The 23,911-nt window shown below is 39.5% G+C and overlaps 1 protein-coding gene across 3 annotated transcripts in view; it reads right to left on the reverse strand.

The window, feature by feature from the left end:
* Positions 1–4,063: 4,063 nt before the first annotated feature.
* LOC112226800 (acid-sensing ion channel 1C-like) overlaps positions 4,064–23,911 on the reverse strand; it is a 185,854-nt gene continuing 166,006 nt past the window's right edge. The window contains exons 2-11 of one of the 3 annotated variants that reach the window (XM_024391357.2): positions 21,834–21,984; positions 17,757–17,884; positions 15,382–15,532; positions 15,146–15,202; positions 10,072–10,225; positions 9,753–9,844; positions 9,296–9,375; positions 9,024–9,095; positions 7,118–7,170; positions 4,064–5,933 (exon numbers count right to left, since the gene is read on the reverse strand). In XM_024391357.2, coding sequence (XP_024247125.1) covers positions 5,855–5,933; positions 7,118–7,170; positions 9,024–9,095; positions 9,296–9,375; positions 9,753–9,844; positions 10,072–10,225; positions 15,146–15,202; positions 15,382–15,532; positions 17,757–17,884; positions 21,834–21,984 — 1,017 coding nt within the window. In that variant the 3' untranslated portion in view covers positions 4,064–5,854. Of the gene's footprint in view, positions 5,934–7,117; positions 7,171–9,023; positions 9,096–9,295; positions 9,376–9,752; positions 9,845–10,071; positions 10,226–15,145; positions 15,203–15,381; positions 15,533–17,756; positions 17,885–21,294; positions 21,423–21,833; positions 21,985–23,911 lie in introns of all 3 variants that reach the window. The other 2 variants (XM_024391356.2, XM_024391358.2) reach the window with 2 other exon arrangements.

Here is a 23,911-nt window from a genome sequence, read left to right on the forward strand (position 1 = left end):
TCTGTGGGCCTCCAACAGGGTGAGGAATACTATAATCCATACTCTACTTTAATCGTCTACACTTGTCTAAAAATGTGGGCACAATCAGAATGTGGGCGAGATCAGGACAAAGGACGCATATGAGAACCAGGTATAAGCAGAGCTGTAAACTCTAGTCTTACAGAAATATAACATACAATAACTTGACCTGCAAATATTGGTCAGAAAACATATCCCAGCGTCTCATCCCCATGTTCAATACATCATGGTCACTGAATATTGCACAATCCCAAGCCTAATTTTGTCATGATGATTTTTCATGACCACGAAGATTGTAGAGTAGGCTACCACAGAACACGGAAATGAACCATCTGGTTCCCAGCAAAGTAATGCGTAACAAGGCTGATAACGCACTAGCGGTGGTCAAGAGACAATGGTCACGCAAAAAGGAAAAGAGGTAAGATGCAATAACAATTCACATTATACTTAAACTGCCAGAATAAAGGTCTTTAGACTATTGTGTTGACATAAATATATAACACTCATCTACTAGGCTGTAATTAATTATGCTATAAAATATCCATGAAAAGACTTGAATCAATAGGCACAACCAGTATTGCCGGTATTAGTAAAATATGACAGGACAATGTCCATATTCAGCTTTAGACTACTGAGTAATGTGTGGCTGCTGCTCTGCTGTTCTTTGACTGGCAGTAAGGAGAAGGAGAGGAGGGCAGGGATGAGTAAAGATTGTAGAAGGAGACAGTACATTGTACAGAGTATTCATAAAACTGTAGCATAGCAAGTTTACCACTTTTACTGTAAATCTGACTTTAAAATGAATTAATTGTAGATTTGATTTACGCTTGCATCATAATAGTTACAATGCATCATGTCTGTATTTACCTGTTGGCTTGGAAAGGAAAGGTGGTAAACCCTGGTGGTAAATTTATGATTGACCCTCACTATGTTCATCATGACAGACCAGACCACAATGTCACTGTCAAATACAGTCAAAACCAAGACAATGTCACATCATCAGTTGTGGCATCACAGTACAGCAGAGATTTAACCATGAATTTCTTTACGCCAGTCCCATCAGAGAAATTCAGATCATCCAAGCCTTCCAACTTCAACTTAGTAGTAGGGCAGCAGTACAGTTTGACCAGACTTGATAATGAATACCTTGATCATCCCATTTCTGATTCAATGCATTTTGAAGTGTCATTTTCAAATCAAGAGTCGCCTCTTCACTGTTGACGTTGAGACTGGGGTTTTGCGGGTACTATTTAATGAAGCTGCCAGTTGAGGACTTGTGAAGCGTCTGTTTCTCAAACTAGACACTCTAATGTACTTGTCCTCTTGCTCAGTTGTGCACTGGGGCCTCCCACTCCTCTTTCTATTCTGGTTAGTGCCAGTTTGCGCTGTTCTGTGAAGGGAGTAGTACACAGTGCTGTACGAGATGTTTCTTGGCAATTTCTCCCATGGAATATCCTTAATTTCTCAGAACAAGAATAGACTGACGATTTTGAGCCTGTAATCGAACCCAGAAATGCTGATGCTCCAGATACTCAACTAGTCTAAAGAAGGCCTGTTTTATTTAAGTTACCTCTGCTGCAGAGGATAAATTAATTTGAGTTGACTGCACCTCAGATTGAAGGCCAAGTAAATGCTTCACAGAGTTCAAGTAAGAGACACATCAACTGTTCAAATGAGACTGCATCAATCAGACCTTCATGTTAGAATTGCAGAACATTGCTGCAAAGAAACCACTCCTAAAGGACACCAATATGAAGATACTTTTTTTTTAGTGGGTGGATCAGCTTTAATATTGCGGATAGATTGTTGCTTCCATCAATGTAATTGTCTGCATCATTTCCAATCCCCTATGTATACACTACCGTGCAGAAGTTTGGAGTCACTTAGAAATGTACTTTGTTTTTGAAAAAAAAAGCACATTTAATTGATCAGAAATACAGTGTAGACATTTGAGCCTGTCAACGAACCCACAAATGCTGATGCTCCTGATATTCAACTTGTCTAAAGAAGGCCAGTTTTATTACTTCTTTAATCAGGACAATAGTTTTCAGCTGTGCTAACATAATTGCAAAAGGGTTTTATAATGATCAATTAGCCTTTCAAAATGATAAACTTTGATTAGCTAACACAACGTGCCATTGGAACACAGGAGTGATGGTTGCTGATAATGGGCTTCTGTATGCCTATGTATTTCATAAACAAATCTGCCGTTTCCAGCTACAACAGTCATTTACCACATTAACAGTGTCTACACTGTATTTCTGATACATTTGATGTTATTATAATGGACAAAAAAAATTGCTTTTCTTTCAAAAACAAGGACATTTCTAAGTGACCCCAAACTTTTGAACAATAGTGTATATATACAGTGGGGCAAAAAAGTATTTAGTCAGCCACCAATTGTGCATGGTCTCCCACTTAAAATGATGAGAGAGGCCTGTAATTTTCATCATAGGTACACTTCAACTATGACAGACAAAATGAGAAGAAAAAAAATCCAGAAAATCACATTGGAGGATTTTTTATGAATTTATTTGCAAATTATGGTGGAAATAAGTATTTGGTCACCTACAAACAAGCAAGATTTCTGGCTCTCACAGACCTGTAAATTCATCTTTAAGAGGCTCCTCTGTCCTCCACTCGTTACCTGTATTAATGGCACCTGTTTGAACTTGTTTATCAGTATAAAAGACACCTGTCCACAACCTCAAACAGTCACACTCCAAACTCCACTATGGCCAAGACCAAAGAGCTGTCAAAGGACACCAGAAACACAATTGTAGACCTGCACCAGGCTGGGAAGACTGAATCTGCAATAGGTAATCAGCTTGGTTTGAAGAAATCAACTGTGGGAGCAATTATTAGGAAATGGAAGACATACAAGACCACTGATAATCTCTCTCGATCTGGGGCTCCACGCAAGATCTCACCCCGCTGGGTCAAAATGATAACAAGAACGGTGAGCAACAATCCCAGAACCACACGGGGGGACCTAGTGAATGACCTGCAGAGAGCTGGGACCAAAGTAACAAAGCCTACCATCAGTAACACACTACGCCGCCAGGGACTCAAATCCTGCAGTGCCAGACGTGTCCCCCTGCTTAAGCCAGTACATATCCAGGCCCGTCTGAAGTTTGCTAGAGAGCATTTGGATGATCCAGAAGAAGATTGGGAGAATGTCATATGGTCAGATGAAACCAAAATATAACTTTTTGGTAAAAACTCAACTCGTCGTGTTTGGAGGACAAAGAATGCTGAGTTGCATCCAAAGAACACCATACCTACTGTGAAGCATGGGGGTGGAAGCATCATGCTTTGGGGCTGTTTTTCTGCAAAGGGACCAGGACGACTGATCTGTGTAAAGGAAAGAAGGAATGGGGCCATGTATCGTGAGATTTTGAGTGAAAACCTCCTTCCATCAGCAAGGGCATTGGAGATGAAACGTGGCTGGGTCTTTCAGCATGACAATGATCCCAAACACACCGCCCGGGCAACGAAGGAGTGGCTTCGTAAGAAGCATTTCAAGGTCCTGGAGTGGCCTAGCCAGTCTCCAGATCTCAACCCCATAGAAAATCTTTGGAGGTAGTTGAAAGTCCGTGTTGCCCAGCAACAGCCCCAAAACATCACTGCTCTAGAGGAGATCTGCATGGAGGAATGGGCCAAAATACCAGCAACAGTGTGTGAAAACCTTGTGAAGACTTACAGAAAACGTTTGACCTCTGTCATTGCCAACAAAGGGTATATAAAAAAGTATTGAGATAAACTTTTGTTATTGACCAAATACTTATTTTCCACCATAATTTGCTAATAAATTCATTAAAAATCCTACAATGTGATTTTCTGGATTTTTTTTCTCATTTTGTCTGTCATAGTTGACGTGTACCTATGATGAAAATTACAGGCCTCTCATCTTTTTAAGTGGGAGAACTTGCACAATTGGTGGCTGACTAAATACTTTTTTGCCCCACTGTATATATAGCATGGATAACTGTGATGAACAGGAACAGTAGCATGAGAGCAATTAGACTGACAACAAAGATTAAAATGTGTGTACATAGGAAGGTGGTTAAATATACAGTTTATTATATTTGATCATTTACACATCACAAACTGACTGTTATTTGAGTCTTATTACATGTACTGAAATTTCAATAACAATAGTATATAATAATGAAGTTATACAATGCGTTTCAGTGTTACAAACCAACTGAACTGAATAGAATGTTTTTGAAGCACTGTAATAAACTGTCTCGGTGTCCGGTCCTGAAATTAAATGGAAGTTGGAAGACACTAGAGGTCAACTTGGGTATCAACACAGATTAATAGGCAATCCTTGGGGTAGGCCATCGTGTGTTCGTATGGCAAGTGAGCTGCTCCCATCCAAATGCAATGTCCTCTAATTCCCTTCTGGTGCAACAGCAATAATGGATATTTCTATATTTTGTTTTTTTGCATTTAAATATATCAACATACGAGCAAGATTTAATTTCTTATTTTTGATCTAGTATTTACACATTTCAATCAATATTTAGAACACCACCTTGAAAATGTTTGTATTTCACTAGTTTCAAATAGAGAATCTATTACTATCACAGGGGACTTGTGCTAATGAGTGTTTTTTGTAGCAGTTAAAAGCCATGACCATGGAACAAAACCATTTCAACACCCACATATGTTAACTTTAAGGATGGGTGTATCGTCTTGCTTGTTTATCTATTCTAATGAAGTGGTGAAAAAGCGGGAGGTTAAGTTATAGCAGACTCCTGTGATTGGTGCTCTTTTCCAGTGACAGTCCAGCCAGTCTGATAACACTACCCCCCCCAAAAAAAAAAAGAGAAACCACGACAGAATAACATTTAGTAATTGATGTTAATTGTTTTTCAGCAGTAAACAGATAGAAAACATTGAGCGGAGCACTATACATAACCATGGACAATGTTCCTATTTTCCAAAAATCAATGGAAAAGTTTGTGATTGTTCATTTGTGCAAACATATACACTTGTTTTCCCCTCTTCAATATGTAACTTGTAAACAAGAATGGCATTCAGTGATCTTGCAAAAGCGTATCTTCTTGGAACCTTACACAAGAGGCTTTCATCACTTGGTATTAATACTTCAAATCAATGAGATGATCAAGAATCTCAGAACAGAATAACTTGAGTACAACAAGGCAACAATTACAACAGCAGTCTACTACTGGGATTCAAGTCAGCTCCTTGGAGCATTGTGATCATAGTTGAGTAGGCATCACTGAAATCTGATTTTTCTTACTCACAATGAGGTATACTAAATGAAAGAGTGGTACCAGAAAGATATCTTTCAACTTCCTCTCTTGTTCTATTTACGAATGGACCTGGATATGCTGATGCTACACGTGCTAACCATCGCTAGCCTCTCGGTTCGATATTCAGCACACCAGAACGGACTGTGATTACAAAGGTGTATAAATTTAGATAAAATGAGACCGCTCTGAAGGCCTTTCCATTTACATTACTAAGCTGAAACTTTAATAGGCTGATTAAACCCGATTCAAACACACTCTAATGTCACCCTGTTTAAAGAGAATGCAACATGAATGAAACATCCAATACATAGTGTAGAGTCGATGCCTTGATATGGCCCTATCACCTGAGTTCTGTTTTAAAAGTGGTTTATTCTTATGATAGTATTCTATTTCTATTCAGGCAATTCACAGATCCTACTACTCTTTGAGTATTTATCACTGACCATGTTTGTAATAATATATAAGTTATTTCACAGTTTGCTGTCAAACCCCCGAAGATCCCAGGTCCCACCCTGTTTTATGTTGTCAACAAGCAAACTCCTCAAAGTTGCCTAGAGTCGGGTGACGAGGTAACATGTTCGGTGTGAATCCGAGACTGTCCGAGTGACTCCGGAGGGTGTCACAGGTGCTCTGGAAGACAAAGTAAGGGGGAAGAGGAGTTCAACCGTATTAAGGGGTGGGTGATGAGAGAGTGAGGAGAAGAGGAGAGAGGCATGCAGGTCGCAGTAAAAATGGGAGAGGATGTGACATTAACAGGAGAAAAAGAACAATAAATAAATGAGCATTCAACATAACCAGGACCAAATGGAAAACAGAATACAAAAGGAAGTGACATAACATGATGTTAACCATCAGACAGGAAGATGGTTGAAAGCATAATGTACACATTGACCAAATAATTCAATACAAATGGGATAACATATAAAGAAAAATGATTAAAGTGGTAGTGCAGGGGACAGTTACAACAGGTCAGTAATGTTTCACGGTATGGGTAGAGAGATGAAAGAGTATGAGAGAAAGATAAGAGGGGTATGGCACGGGCGAAGGAGGGAAAGAGAAAAGAAAAACAGTTTTTTTCAGTCCTTGTCTCGATATTAGTACCTTCATTTGTACATGGTCATTGACACACACATTATGTTTGCATACGTTTAGTGCAACTGCGGTTGTTTCAGTTAATATATTGCCGTTGTGTGGGTTCAAAAGAAGCAATAACCATTTCATTTGGTGCAAACTGCATTGCATGCAGACCTGTGATAGCATCACTAAGGAATGCATCTAGTGATGTTATTGGGCACAGGATCCAGTACAAATGGTCCCCTAAAACGGACCTCGGTCCTGCAGGAAAGCTAGTAGTGCATTTCTATATTTATATTTTTCTCAGGAAACTGCATTTTATCCTAAGGGAAGGAAAGCATCTTCAGAAACAAAAAGAAGCAAGACTGTATTGCTGACTAGCAAAGTTCCAAATGTTCTTAACAGATGTAGAATCCAACCAACTCATTGTTTATAATAAAACCGTTAATAATCTCGGAAGGCAAAGTGATTTATGGCATTGAGAGTCATTGATTTCAAAATGGTATCTACAGAGGAAAATGCATTACATTGACTATAATATCATTGACCTATTGCTGTGTTGGAAAAGCACATTTATAAAGTGATAACTACTTGTATCTCTACAAAATCAACCACCAAACCAGCTTTAGGTGAACCAACAGCTTGTTAACCAGGAAGGAAATGTATGAAATGGTTCCCAGAATGTCTGAAAAAGAAGGACAGTATGGGAGGGAGGATCTATTATCAATGGGGTTTGCTACCTGGGGGCATGATTAGGCGTGACACCAGGGCTGGTTGGGTTCTCTGGAAACTCCTGGAATAGACATGATGAAAAATAGAAAGATGAGGGTGACCCCAAAAATATCAAATGCAGAGCTGATAAGTAAAACAATTGGCTCCAAGCAAGTTTGTCTGTGCAAAACGGCTAGGCCTACAGCCCTGTGTAATCGATTGAGTATAGACAAGAACGCTGCACACTAATACTTAAAGGTCACAGAGAGCTACCTCCGTTCAGCCATTTGATTTCAATGAAAGTTTCAAAAATCAGATCAATTTGAGAAAGCAAGAAACCATTGCTAGTCTCTGCCATGTATGTTTTGTAATGCTTAAAAAAAGGTAGATATTCATCATTCAATAATATAAATCACAAACATACTGTATCTTGTTAAGAAAATGGTTGCTATTTGCTCTCTTCATTTTAGTACATCTAATGTACTATGTAAAGTAAGTAGTCCTAGAACTATTATATCACTACATTTAACACTCATGTGCATGACTTATTTTAGCATACAGTAGGTTGTCTCATACTGTTTTCATTTAGCACTTTATCTCATGTAGATTGACTCACTGGGTGGTTAGAGAGGAGAGAAGGTGAATGGAGTTGGCAGAAAAGAAGGAGAGGATTGGAGAACATGAGAGTCAAAGGTATCACAAATGGCTTATCATTATGTTTTAATGCAAAGAAAGCCTTCAATAATGGATGAGTCCATGACATGGGTGGAGAAACTATATGTGGTAGTGAAACACAGCATTACATCCACCTAAAGCTCCCTGTTCTTGTTTCATGTTGCAGTACATGCCTCCAGTCCAGTATGTAATATAACATTGTTGGCTCCTGCTGATTTAAACCATCTAAAGCCTGAGGAAAACTTGATGTGAAATGCCACAAAGGTATTTTTAAAACTCTACTCTGTTGATTTACTATGAAACAAGGTAACAAGCATGGAAACAGGGATGTTTTTATTCCATCTGCCCAGATTTAACTGTTCAGATATGATCGGTTCCATCACTACCAAGCTGATATTTTCACAGGCAGCCCAATTCTGATCTTTTTTAAATTTTCTTCAATAATTGGTCTTTTGACCAATGACATCAGATCTTTTCCAAGCTGATCTGATTGGTCAAAAGACAAAAAAAGAATAGGGCTGGCTGTGTAACGCAGCCATAGTGCTCACACAATGTGTATATAATGACAGGATTCAATGCCAATAGTGGATCTTTCATAAGGTACATCCAGTTGAACAATTTTACTTTTCTCTATCCTTTGTCACATAGAATGCTCTGAATAAACCTGACATATCTTTTATTTGAACAAACAAACAAAAATACAGAACCATATCTATGAATATAATTATCAAACACATCTAGCTTTTTCAGCTGTTTAAATGACTAAAAGTCAAACTATGTCTAAGTGTCCAAATCTATAATATTTGATAGGTTTAACTATCAACAACAAAATTGTATTTTAAAGCTTTCCTGTCCGTTCAGTCTTATCAAAATAGAGAGTTTTAAAAATAAATATTAGTAGGGAAAATACCTTCTTGGTACATGTAGCTGCAGTTATCTCAGGAGTAAGGGCCAGGACATATTTTCCCTCACCTTTTCTTCCACATCAGTTTATGGGCCAAACTCCAAGATTGAAGCAACCGTGCATGCAGACAACTCATGCAGAAACAGAAACCCAGGGATTTTTCACTACCTTGGAACCAGGCTTTGGGCATATACTGTCTATAATTAAGGAAAAAGTGCTCACATTGATTAGTGTTCCACCTCTGTCATTGACTAGTCATGAAAAAGGCTTGAGTTTCTGAAACATTACATTGCTTTATTTTGTTTGTAGTGCAGTGCAGAACTACAAACCAGTGCAGTGTGTGAGACTCAAATTACCAGATTGTCGCTCGGACAACGCTGTGGTCGCTTCTTGCGCATGAAGTAACCCAAAACCTTATCCTTAAATACCTAAATAAAAGAACATCTCGTTAACCTCACAACAATCCAGGCACATGCAAACACTTCAACCCATATAGACAGACAATATCATTAGGTTAAGGACTTATCTTATTTTTGATTAAATTCAGATAATTCATCATCATTAACTCTACAGTACTACTTCAGAATACTTTAAGGTGATTAAACAAATGTGAGTGCTTCCACTTTACCTCATATAAGTAGTCGAAAATTTCCAGTATCGTTAAAACACTGGCTCCAATGAACAGACCCATCTGACCTCCGATGTCACCTGAAAAGAGGATGACAGATGAACAGACATGGACAGGGCAAACACACAGTCGGTCAGGTAATAACATAGTGCCTTAAACCCTTATTGAAACATTTACTTGAACTCTTAGTATCTCAGCCAGCTGAGCGGAAACTGTGAGACTGTGGACTGTCCATCCAGACATGGCTTTTTATCTGCCTCTCCTGGCTGAGTGCTCTTTCAAAGTACAATATAAAAAACACATTCAGCCGAGACTCTAAAAGAAAAGGTTAAAAAGAAATCAGCCTCAAAAGGAGTTTAGCCCAGTGCTTGCTGAGGATTTGAGTTGTAGGTCTAGTACGTTTTCTCTCAGTCTGTAAAAACAGATAATGAGCCTGGTAGGGAAGAGAATCTCTCACCAAGCAACCCTGCAATTTCATACGCTTTCTTCTGCTCAATCTTCTCATAATTCAACGCCTCAAAGAAGATGTCCAGGACTAGTACGTTTTCTCTAGGGACAAAAAGGAATAATAAAATAACACATACAAAAGGTGTCTTAAGAGATACAATTGATTGATTTTGTTTATCAATTCTGAGACATTTTGCATTACTTCTCAATCGTAATGTGAACTGTGGATAACAAAATCATGCTTCATTCATGACAGGTTTCTTATCAAAATGCAAACATATGATCCCTACACCACTTATGTTAACTCACTTTACTATCCAGGTACTTACCCGATGTATTGCTCAGTTTTGTTGAATTTCTTGGCCAGATATTTGGCAGAGGCTTTACTGGGTATTTTCACCATGGACAGCTCCTTGCCATAGCGTATCATGTTGCATGGTGTCTCACACACACAGTAGTCATTGTCCTTTTCTACCAAGAAGTCTGTGGAGGATGACAATTGAACGGGAGTCTATGTTTTCAAAAAGGTGATAAGAATATAGCCTACTGGAAACAATTCACCCAGTCAGCTGTCCCTACATGCTTCAAGATGGCCACCATTGTTCCTGTACCCAAGAAGGCAAAGATAACTGAACTAAATGACTACCGCCCCGCCCCGTAGCACTCACTTCTGTCATCATGAAGTGCTTTGAGAGACTAGTCAAGGGTCATATCACCTCCACCTTACCGGCCACCCTAGGCCCACTTCTGTTTGCTTACCGCCCCAACAGGTCCACAGACAATGAAATCGCCATCACACTGCCCGATCCCATCTGGACAAGAGGAAAGAATGCTGTTCATTGACTACAGCTCAGCATTCAACACCATAGTACCCTCCAAGCTCATCATCAAGCTAGAGGCCTTGGGTCTCAACCCCACCCTGTGCTTTTGGGTCCTGGACTTTCTGACGGGTCGCCCCCAGATGGTGAAGGTAGGAAACAACATCTTCACTCCGCTGATCCTCATCAATGGGGCCCCACAAGGGTGCGTGCTCAGCCCCCTCCTGTACTCCCTGTTCACCCACGACAGCGTGGCCATGCATGCCTCCAACTCACAGCCTGGTACGGCAACTGTACCGCCTTCAACCGCATTGCTCTCCAGAGGGTTGTGTGGTCTGCACAACGCATCACCGGGGGCAAACTACGTGCCCTCCATGACACCTACAACACCCAATGTCACAGGAAGGCCAAAAAGATCATCAAGGACATCAACCACCCAAGCCACTGCCTGTTCACACCGCTACCATCCAGGAGGCGAAGTCAGTACAGGTGCACCAAAGCTGGGACCGAGAGACTGAAAAACAGCTTCTATCTCAAGGCCATCAGACTGCTTAACAGCAATCACTAACTCAGAGAGGCTGCTGCCTACATTGAGACCCAATCACTGGCCACTTGAATAAATGGATCACTAGTCACTTTAAACAATGCCACTTTAAATAATGGCACTTTAATAATTTTTACATATCTTACATTACTCATATCATATGTATATACTGTATTTTATACCATCTATTGCACCTTGCTTATGCCACTCGGTCATCGCTCATCCATATATTTATATGTACATTTTCTCATTCACCCCTTTAGATTTGTGTGTATATGGTAGTTGTTTGGAAATTGTTTGATTAGATGTACAAGCATTTCACTACACTCGCATTAACATCTGCTAACCATGTGTATGTGACCAATACAATTTGATTTGATTTGAAAAGTAGTGCAATTTAAAATATGCTGCAAAAACAACCTTTGCTTTTCAGCAGTTCCTTATTTCAAAATTGTATAAAAGCTTACTAAAATGTTACAGAAGCCCTGATGCCAAAGGCAGCATTTTAAAAAAATACTTAGACTTTGGAATTATCTTGTTTGAACGACTTAGTATACTCATTTGAACGACTTAGTGTCTCGTTCAAATGACTTAGTATCTTATTGAAACAACTTAGTAAAAAAAAGTTGTTCAAACGAGATACTGAATCATTCAAGCGAGATACTATATCGTTTGAGCAACTTATTATCTAGATTGAAGTCATTGTTATTTTATCTAATTAGGCCTCATTGATTATGTAGCTTGTCAGACCATGTAATGGTTGCTGCAGCCATTCATTCACTGATTCCATCCATTGTACAACTGAATACCTTCAACTGAAATGTGTCTTCCTCTTTAAACCCAACCGCTCTGAATCAGAGACTGCCTTTTTAAAATTTTATTTTTTACCTTTATTTAACTAGGCAAGTCAGTTAAGAACAAATTCTTATTTTCAATGACGGCCTAGGAACAGTGGGTTAACTGCCTGTTCAGGGGCAGAACGACAGATTTGTTTCTTGTCAGCTCGGGGGTTTGAACTTATAACCTTCCGGTTACTAGTCCAACGCTCTAACCACTAGGCTACCCTGCCGCCCCTTAATCAACATCCACGTCTTCGGCACCCAGGGAACAATGGGTTAACTGCCTTGCTCAGGGGCAGAACGACAGATTTTTACCTTGTCAGTTCGGAGACACCTGTACGGTACAATGTCAGATATAGATTTGAAATGTCTTACATTTGAAGTTTGCATCCCAATATTACATCACAGGAGACTGAAATATAACAAAACCTTTTGACATAAAAACACTATATTTTCGGTGTAAAAAAAAAGAAAGAATGCTTATTAATGATGAAATTATGAAAAGTATTAATACCATCCTGCCCATGAGGCCACTAGGTAATTTGACTGCAGGAAAGGGGTCTACTTACATTCAGGCTTTTCGAATACAGTGCCTTCATAAAGTATTTACACCCCTTGACTTATTTACATGTTGTTTGTGTTACATGTTGTTGTGTCTGAATTCAAAATATGTTAAATGTTAAATAGATTTTTGTTCTCACCAATCTAAACACAATACCCCATAATGACAAAGTGAAAACGTTTTATTTTTTAACAATTAACTTTTGATTTTATTTACATAAGTATTTACACCCCGGAATCAATACATGTTAGAATCACCTTTGGTAGTGATTACAGCTGTGAGTCTTCCTGGGTATGTTTCTAAGAGCTTTGCACACCTGGATTGTACAATATTTGCACATGATTCTTAAAAAATATATTCAAGCTCTGTCAAGTTGGTTGTTGATCAATGCTAGACAATCATTTTCAAGTCTTGCCATAGATTTTCAAGCTGATATAAGTCAAACTGTAACTAAGCCACTCAGCGACATTGAATGTCATCTTGGTAAGCATCTTGGTAAGCAACTTGGTAAGCAACTTGGTTAAGCATCTTGGTAAGCCTTGTGTTTTAGGCTATTGTCCTGCTGAAAGGTGAGTTTGTCTCCCAGTGTCTGTTGGAAAGAAAAGTGAACCACGTTTTCCTCCAGGATTTTGCCTGTGCTCTATTCTGTTTATTTTTATCATAAAAAATGTCCTAGTCCTTGCCGATGACAAGCATACCCATAACATGATGCAACCACTATGCTTGAAAATGTGAAGAGTGGTACTCAGTGATGTGTTGGATTTGCCCTAAACATAACTCTTTGTATTCAGCACATAAAGTGAATTTCTTTGCCACATTTTTGCAGTTTTACTTGAGTGCCTTATTGTTTTGGAGAATTTTTTTGTTTGTTGTGCAAGTCATTTAAGTTAGTATTGTGGAGTAACTACAATGTTGTTGATCCATCCTCAGTTTTCTCCTATCACAGCCATTAAACTCTGTAACTATAAGTCACCATTGGCCTCATATATCTGAGCGGTTTCCTTCCTCTCTGGCAACTGAGTTAGGAAGGATGGCTGTATCTTTGTAGTGACTTGGTGTATTGATAAACTATCCAAAGTGTAATTAAGAACTTTACCATGCTTAAGGTTATATTCAATGTCTGCTTTTTATTTTAACCCATCTATCAATAGACTACCAAAGGTGATTCTAACCATTGTTTGTGAGGCATTGGAAAACCTTCTTGGTCTTTGTGGTTTAATCTGTTTTTAAAATTCACTGCTTGACTGAGGGACATGTGTTGGGTACATAAATTACGTAGTCATTCAAAAATCATGTTAAACACTATTATTGCACACAGTGAGTCCATGCAACTTGTTATGTGACATGTTATGCACATTTATACTCTAAAACTTATTTAGGCTTGCCATAACAAGGGGGTTGAATACTTATTGACTGAAGACATTTCAGCTTACATTTTTTCTTAATTTGTAAAAATGTCTGAAAATATAATTACACTTTGAAAATTATGGGGTATTGTACGTAGGCCAGTGACACAAAATCTTAATTAAATCAATTTTCAACTCAGGTTCAACAAAATGTGGAAAAAGTCATAGGGTGTGAAACCTTTCTGAAGGCACTGTATATTCCATTCTCCTTTCTCTTGTTTATATTATAGTTATATTCCCACTAATATTCTGTTATGTTATTAAGCTTTTAGATGTGTTTTTCCTGCCTTAATAATAATAATAATAATTGTTATTATTATTATATTTATATTACATAATAATTAATTTGTAGAGCACATTTCCCATGCTCAATGCACAGCTTGTTGGTGCTTGAGTCTTGACCGATGAAGTTTGAGATGATTTATTCCCTTTAATTTCTGAAAAGAAGCTGATACTGGTCCTTCATTATTTATTTTATATATTTTAGCTTCATTAAATTGATTTATATTTTGGTGTTTCTACCCCCCCCCCCCCAAAAAAAGCAAAAAAACACATTTTACAGTAGCCTATGTATTGCCTACCTAAAACATCCATTAATACATTTGAAGTCCTTCAAAATATAAACTACGTATCCTAATGTTGGAAAGTTGAATGTAAACTAAATAAAGGCTACTGTGGGTGGGGCAGGCTAAATAATTACAACCGAAAAGGCCTAATTAAAAGAATAGGGATAAAGGAAATTAAAAATGCTAGGCAGAGCATGCCCCGAGTTTGTGGCTGAGCTGTACCAGAGCGAAATTGGAGTGGGAGGGAAGGCCGACAACATTTCTTAAAATTTTCTCTAATTATGCTCTGCTCCTCGCTCCACACTCGCCCACTTACATGCTCTGGCACTCAAAGCAGACAGGCTTTAGGCTGTCAAAGAACTGTCAATGAATAATAATATCAATGGATGGAATCAGTGAATGAATGGCTGCAGCAACCATTACACAAACCATATGAGGTCTAAATTAGAACAAATAATAACTAAATAGTTTTTTGAAAAATCGTTTGAACGAAATACTAAGTCGTTCACACGAGATACTAAGTCGTTCAAACGAGATAATTCCAAGAGTAAGTATTTGTATTTTTTTTGCCTTGTGCTTCAGGGCTTTCATAAAAATGTTGTGTGGTGTATCTACTAATAACAAGTTCATATTCCTAATATAGATATCATGACCATTGTCTGCCTTACCTAAAGCTGGGTCTGCACAGTCTTTGTACTGCTCGGGTGTGCATACCATTGAGGTCCCTATTCAACAAGAGAGAGAGGGCAGTAAAATATAAATGGGGGGTGTAAAATATAAATGTGAACTTCATCCCATTAACATAATTACATATCCCCATGCAGAACAACAACAACAACAACAACATTCTTCATCCTATTCCATTGGTGAACTATGTGATGGTCAAGCCAATGTGTGTGAGTACCCGGCATGTGGACCATCCTGCAGTTACAGTTCTCCACCAGGTAGCGTGTCTCACAGTCGATACGGCAGGCTGTGATGCTGTATGTGGAGAAGAACTCGGAGTCGATGGGAGTGGACTTGCAGTCTCCCCAAGGGGGAGGGAGGTACTGAAGCTGGGAAAAAACAGAGCACAGGTTTCCCCTCAGTATGTTGGCACAGTACAGGAACCACTGTCAATAACAGCTATTCAATCCCAGCCCAGCAGGAAACCCAACATAAAAAGTGCACAGAAGCAGACAAAAAAACTAAACAGAAAAGTATCAAACGTTTAATAAGGGAGCGTAATGAAATACATGTTTTCTGGATGCTGTTCACATCTACAAGAATATTCCACTCAGACGACGGTGTAGCTGGTAAACACAGCTCACAGAAAGCAGCAGGCAGACACCATGCAGTAAATCACTGATGCAAGTCAGGTCTCGTGCTGACAGGAAAGCAGAGTACCATGGAGGGTAATGGAGACAGGGCAAATATAATCTGTAAATATGTCAATTCAGACTGGACACCACAATTAATGGGGAATTATTGTTTTAAATACTTCCCAGGGAATGTTCTACTGTTTACAGTATGTAGGTATGTTTGTGAGGTTTTTAGATGAATACAATGGAATTGTTGTCTTGACAGACTTTATGCAAACCTTGACTTCCTACATTTTAGGAATGAATGCAGCTGATAATGATGTATGTACTGTATGGTAACAAAAACCACAATGTTATTCAAATTATGTTGGATTGGGTACTTTCCCTGATAAACTATTTGCAGTGTGATATGATACAAACAGTACAGCAAACTTCACTCAAAGGTTTGAAAATCTAACAGTACTACGAATCTACTTAACAAAACGTCATTGTTAAGACTTCCAGAAATACTAGCTGCTTATCGTCATCAGTCAATTTGTGCATTCAACAAACAGTATTGCAAAAAAAAAAGCTGCTCAGCGGTACAAACAATCAGGCATAATTGACCTGGATACCAACCCAACAACAAGTAATGCCAGGTGTACTACACGACTTTCAAAATTAGAACATTGTTGAGCCTCACATTAAACAACTGTCTTCCCTGTATTTTTGTTGTCTTGCAAACTTAGTGGTTCGCACACTAAACAATGTGGCAATGACAAGTTTTGAGAACGGTGATCAGCAATAGCCAATGATAGCTCGCCAGAGAAGAAGCCAGTGAGATGATGACGTTATATTGCATCACCCAGAATGTGTAGACTCTCAAGCAGGAGCGATGACTACTACTAGTATGCGTTTATACTTGCCTTTAACCAAAGCCAAAGTGTCTCATCATTACAGCTCTGAAGTTCCCAAGTAATGTTATTCCGTTCAAAATGTATTGGCTAGATATTTCAACTGTATGGCAAGCATGAATGTCTGACTTAAAACATTTATGAGACTGCACCATTATGTGTGCAAGACAAAAAACAACAGGAAGGACGGTTGTTTAATGTGAGAGGCTCTGTCATGCCTGCTCCCGCTCTGGCACTCGAGGGCGCCAGGCTGCCCTTCATTACGCACACCTGTCACCATAATTACGCGCATTAGCGCTCACTGGACTCCTTCACTTTGTTGATTGCCTTCCCCATTTCTGTCTGCTCCACTGTTTGTTCCCTGCGTCTGTATTAATGTCGTTATGTGTTCATGTCACGACGCTGTCCTGTCCTATTCCTTGTCCGTTGCTATTAAATGTTCACTCCCTGCACCTGCTTCTCATCTGTAGCAGCGTCGATCCTTTTGTTTGGATTTTGAAAGTTGTGTACGCCCGGCATAAGTCTTGAAGTGATTTAAAATGTAAAACTTGAAGTCTTCAATAAGCCTACAGGCTCTCATAACCATTGTCCCTTTAGGAAATAAAAACACGGAGGAAATATCAGATCCTCTAGACGGATAGAACCTTGCTCTAAAAGGGCCACATTAAACACAACGATTGGCCATTAGGAGACATTAAGCAGATGAAGAGTATCCTACCAGTCTGAAACATTCAAATGCAAAGTCCTAAACAAGAAAACAAACAAAACAACTGCACAATAATACTGGTTGCACCATATACAACAGCTTGTATGAAAACAAAGAATGGATAATGACTGCTGGATGTGTTAGCTGAAGTGGAAAGGATAGTATTATGTGTTCCTAATCCATAGTGATGGTAGTTATAATGAGACAGAAGACAGAGATTAACCAGGAAGGGACAGACATTGAAATGTAGTCACTACAGCCACATGGAGGGAGATGATTGGTCCATTCCGTCATGAAGACTTGAAGGGGGAATGTAATTGGGTGGCTCTTAGCTTGTGGCATACATGCAGCATACCCAGACAGACATACGGTACGCTACCCGCTGCTCTTGAGAGGAAACAAACGTTTGGAAGCCGGGGGCGACCCCAAAGCCCAGCTGGTGGGGGAAAGGAGGCTCTGACTGTGTGTGAATCTGAACCTTTACTCCGGCCTCATAGGACGTCTCATCTGGGGGAGGGACCAGTAAACACGTCACCAACTAACAGAGAGCAGTAACAGTGATGCATTAACGAATAGGACAACATCTGTCAAAGCCCTTGGTTTGGACCCCGAATATAAGCAGTCAGCCAGCCATCCAGCCTATTGGTGTTCATCTTACTGAGCCCCAAAACAGCTGTGCCCAGATTTGCGGACACCAGCCCAAATTAGTTCAGAAAGTTGATTTCTTGTCATTCAGCCATCTTGCAATAATTGATCATACCCGCTCAAAGCTTGATTGGTGGACATGTTTGTAAACATATTGCTCCAAATTTCAACACCAAAGTGATTCTATGTTTTGTTGGTATATAATGAATGTGTCCTTTAACGACTGTTTTTTTAGGTCAGACTTGTCTTCCACTGAGATTGTGAGAGGGTTACATGTTTGTATCATGTGGTTGTAGTGAGGTAGATATGGGCGGTTCTGGTGAAGGGACGTATGATAAGATGTATTCATCAGTTCCTCTGAAAAGGGTTTGAAAAGCTATAAAGATTAGAAGGATATGGGGTTAAAAAATGTATCAATCAATTTGGATTTGATTTGAGATGGTGATACTAGTATGATAGTTGAATCCGTCCAGGTTTATATGGCACAATAATCAATTCAGTACAATTAATGTCAATGAATTGCTCTAGTCATTAGAGGAGATTAATTTGCTGTATATACAACAGCTATTTTACAATGAAAGTCAGTTGAATTCAAAGTTGTTTGGATTGTGGTGTCCAATTGTCTGTTTTAGAGATGCACTTAAGCAATAATCTCATGTTATTCTTTTGAATATGGAGGAGAGGGGTTTTGAAGAGCCCCTTGATAGAAAATCTTCTTTGGGATAAAATAACTTGTTGAATAACTTGTAGGTCAAGGTGTAATTTTCATGTATTCAAATATTTTTCTGGTCATTATTTATAATCCAGATAGTTACATTTTGTAACTCAGTCAGCAGGAAAAGCTATACAAACCCCGAACCCTGAGTATTCACTAACTTCTGAAGAGAAACTAAGTTGTATCTTCAATGAGTGTATAAAACATGACATTGAGACTCCGATGACACTTTTTTGAGGTCCTTCACAATAAAGGGGTTTCCAAAGGAAATATCTGTCAATAGATCACAGCTATATTTCACCTTCCTGTCACTGTTTCAAGTTATAATCGCAGGACTTCATAAGCTGCAGGCTGAGTGGCATGTTATTGCAATAGGTTTGATAGTGTGTTGTTGGGGCAAAATGGTCTGTTGCAGTCTAATGCTATGTAAATGCTTTCGTTGAATAATACTATATGTCCTATATCACTGGTAATTTTCCACAAATATCCAGTACCCTCTTCATACACTGCACAAAATAGTGATTTGTTACTGTCTCCTTGTCTAAAGGCCCAGCAAAGGCTGAAATCTTGTTATATCTATTTAGGCTCTAAAGATCTTTATCACTCCCCAATCTTAGACACGTAGGCTGTGAAAACTGGTTAGAACCTGTTCTTGTTTGTATGACGCTTTAAGAAATTGGAGCCAAGTACCCCTTATCTCTCATGTAAGCTTGCCTCCCCTAGGAAGGGTAAACAGCTCTTTGTGTAGATGAAGTATAATTCATCAGCAATAGTTCAGTTCCTCTCCAGTTTCATCCGGAGTGTGAGCTTTCCTGCAATTGCTTGAATAAACTCTTATAAACAGAATAATGAGCTCTGCCTGTTCCTTGGAACGAGTTTTCCTCAACAGTGTGATGCTACAGTATTTTTTTTCTCACATTAAAATGATTACTCATTTTCATGACATGTTTTGATTTGGTTGGGGTTTTAATGTGAAAATCAATGTGGGTATTATGGGCATACCTCCCTGTTCTATTAATGAAGTCCAGGGAATATTTGGGAGCATACCCCGAACATTATTACTTCTCTCTCTCTCCACTGATTACAGGGAAAAGACTCTGCTAAGAGGGTATGTTAATGACCCATAGCATTAGCCAATTAGCTATTTGAGATTCAGGATTATCATTTTTTTTAAGTCTACAAGGCTCCATTATTTTAATGTTTGATCAAGGAAATTGATGTTTGACATTCACTGCCATAATCTGGAATCTGTGTACTGTACAGTGTGACAAGGGTGCTGTTATCCTGCCCTGTGGTTACAGTTAGTGACAGGCAGGACAGTGAAATAGATGACCTAAGGATTTGAAAAAAAGGATGGCCATTGCGACCACGAGGAAAGCGGAGTTCTCGGGGACGTTTCAGTTCAGTTCGGTATGAAAATGACACTCGAGGTCCTAATATTGCCTTATTTTAATATTCGTATCTGACAACTGGCTGATGCCTACTAGGGAATATTGCTCCATTTTGACTGGTCACAGGGCCAATCAGGTATAGGCTAATTTATAGGACCGTGTTTACAGGCACTGTAGCCTATAGCCTAAAGTATTTTTTCAGCTCTAATTTCAATATCATCTGAAATTTATCCAGACAAGGTAAATGAAATCCTTAGAACATCTGTTTGATACGCTGTACCAGATATGCTCAATTATCCGTGATTTGTATTTCTACTGAGTGGAGTTGATTTAAGCGATAGAGCTTCTGAAGACGTGTCATTTCTGCTGAATGCGTGCTACTCTTGGGAGCCAATTCTGACTACACTTTAATCACGGCCAGTAATTCAAGTTTAGTCATTTTTTTGCCCTCTCTTGCAAAGCCACGGTGATTGTGCTACATTGCTTTTTTGTTACACCGGAAAATGTAAAGTTCACACTGAAATGGTTTTCCTTCTTACAAAAAAAGTTAACAACGGCTTGCTATGGTTCTACGCATTTTGTGAAAAGCAAACCAAAGTCTTCCGAATGTTATTGTTTCTCTCAACACAGTGTTATTACGCATCACTGAATCCAATTTATGCAGCATCCAGCGATATTATACTACTTCAGTCATTGCCAGCAACATTATATGGAAAATGTACTTTTGAGCTGTCGGAGATGTGTGGGGTACTTTAGCTCTGGCCCACCGATAGCAGTGTAAATAAATGTATAGACAGTGTCTGCTTGGTACATCCAATCCGTCTTTCCCTCTGTATCCATTGTTGGATACATAGTGGGTAGTGAATACCACATTGTTACTACTTCAGTTCAGAGTCATTAGACTGTTTTTTGTTGTTGTCCAGGATTAGCTAATGCTCTGGCTGCATGTTATTCCATGCATGAATGGTAAACACAACTGATTTTGCTCCAGGCTCTGAGACACAGTTGGTATAGCCAATGACAAGACGGGGAAGAAGGGTTGGAGGTTTGGATAAAAACACGGACAAAAAGCAGAGCGAGAGGAGGAAGGAAGGAAGGAAGGAAGGAAGGGAGGGAGGGAGAGAGGGAGGGAAAGGTGTTTGTGCGAGAGGCTGAGCATTAGGTACCAGTTGCTGCTGACATGACACAAAAGTTTGAAAACCAGGGGCCACACCAAATCCCAGCTGGTCAATGAAAGGAGGCTCGTCCTGGCTGTGGATCTGAACCTTGATGCCTGCTTCGTACGAGGTCTCGTCTGTGGATACATACAGCAGGCCAGAGAATGTAACAACAGAAACCTCTGCTCCTCTCCTTAACCGGAGTGAAGGCATTAAGTGGTGTGTTGGGAATGGGATGTCTTTTACTGGATATCGGTTGTTGTGGTAAAGCCAATGTTGAAATGCACTGTTATGAAGGAACCCTTTTTCCCAAGATGGAGACATTAAATGTTGTGTTGGATAAGTGTTTGAACAGCATCATCTGTTGTTGTAATACTGTCCAGGTGAAATGCTGTGCTAGGAAGGCACCTTGAATGCATGTCAGTTGGCTGGTTGATTTTCAAAGTTCATTCTACCATGGCCCAAAATCCAGTCATTACTGCATTAAAATGGACAGATTAGTTATTGTGGGATTCTATCTAAGTTATGTTATACGACTGCGTACTCACCTGTCTCTCCCCAAACAGGTAAATATTCGTCCTGTTGAATGTCTAGCATGATCTCCAGCCCGTTTCCTGTCCCGCCTTTTAACGTCGTCAACAACGGGTTGCCGTCCAAGCCAGAGTTGAAGGTGTAGCATTTCCCATACCGCGTGTAAATCTGCAAGAAGAAGAAGGTCAATGACATTAATTCAACGTAACAACATTGTTTTGACATAGCGAGTAAACAGCACAGTCACTTTGTGTAATGGTTGCTCTCCGTCTTGCTCTCTGTCAAGACTAATTTACCGCAAGTTGCAGTTGGGGATAGGGTTGCTGGGCAGGTAAGCTTCGGAGGTCATTATCAGAGAAAACACTGAACCAAACAAGATGCTATATAGATTGATGAATTAATAAATAAATGAACACCGGTAACATAGCAACTGGCAATCTTTACCCAGCCCCATTTTATATTCCCCCTGAGTAATTTAGATACTTATTTAGGACTTATTTTTTTACTTATTTTCCATTAAAACAGAAAGTTTTTGTTAAGCAATATAGGCAAAGCCCACCCACCCTCTCCCATCCCACCAAGCACTAAATTAAGTTGTTCAAATGCAATTTATATTAGGAAGTGACTTATATTATGGGCCCTAGGAAAGTGTGAATTTATGCCATTGCAGCTCAATGGTAACCTAATATTAACTGTTGGCGCACACTATATTTAGCCCGTAGCTGTACCCAACTAGTTTTACTGATTCAGAGATGTACGGTGCTGATTTCCCAGTGTAACAGCACCGTGTTCTTTTGGCACCCCTCACAAGGTACATTGACGTTTCGTGTATTTTTTTTCTTCAATTTGACAAATTCCCCCTGAGATGGGCAACTTTCCTCTCATGTCTGCCAACAGAGCAGAAGTTAGCCTTAGGAGCTTCTTAGAATGCTGCATCTGGCTTTTCATAACTGACACTCATGGCTGGTGAGGTATAACTAAAAACTCAAAGTTAAAATAGGTAAAGGCAATAAGGCCTTTGAATTCTAGGTCCATTTGGCTGCGTAAGTGATTTCAGTTCACAGAGGTGGAATTGATTGGCCATGGAGTGCTCTGAGGGTTTTTATCTACACTAAGCATGTACTGTATGTCATACAGTTATCCTCCACGTGTATCTTAGTAACCACAGGAAATGAAAAGTGATTTAGCACAAAGGTATAGGCATATACGTTGTACACACAGATGTCGGGTCTTAATTAGACATATATATAACAGCAAAATGATCCTGCAACAACAGGATTTGAACGTTTAGTCCATAATGTTGCTTGATCGGTGGTTAGGCTATTTGCTGGCCAAAAGTAGGCTACATGAAAAGTGCAATACTGTTAATAAATATGGGTTTTCAGTTCATTTATGTAAATCACAAAGCTGGTGCAGGAAACTTCTCAGCAACAAAAGAGTGATCAAATGAAGACCCTACATCTGTACACATGGACATATTGTACATCCAAGATCATGGGATGAGACTTGCTTGCCTCTCTTGTTTTGCTATTTCAACTACCGTGTACAAGGTACACCCGTTTGTCGGGAGAATTGTGTCTCATCTAACTAATAAGGCCTTACGATGGATAAGGTCACCACTCATTTTACACTGCCAAATCCCATTTGGTTTGAGCTGGGGCGTAATATGTCAGTATTTAATAGCCACTGGCAGACATGAGCATGGTCTAGACAAGCCCTGTTGCTGGAATAATCACCATTGCTGTTCCTGGCTCAATGCTCTGGTCCCACAGCTATACATTTGAAGAGAAACAGGAAACCCATAGGGAGGAATCCTATGGCGTGGGCAAAAGATTTTCCTTTCAATATCCATTGTGGTGAAAGTTTTTAGAGAGAGGGATGACTCTGATAGCATAACAAAGCCTCTCTCCAGAGATCAGAGTCAGTCTTCCATGTCCCATCTCAGACCCACATGGGCTCAGACAGACATGACAGGGCTTCAGATTCCTCTCCCCTTCTGTCCATAATGAGGCCCTCTGAGCAACTGGCCCCTGCCAGAACCAAAATGTCAGCTGGAATTCTAACGCTTTTAGGTTTAACCTTATAAAAACAGCAG

Source organism: Oncorhynchus tshawytscha, linkage group LG28 (genome assembly GCF_018296145.1).
Source record: "Oncorhynchus tshawytscha isolate Ot180627B linkage group LG28, Otsh_v2.0, whole genome shotgun sequence".
NCBI lineage: Eukaryota > Metazoa > Chordata > Actinopteri > Salmoniformes > Salmonidae > Oncorhynchus > Oncorhynchus tshawytscha.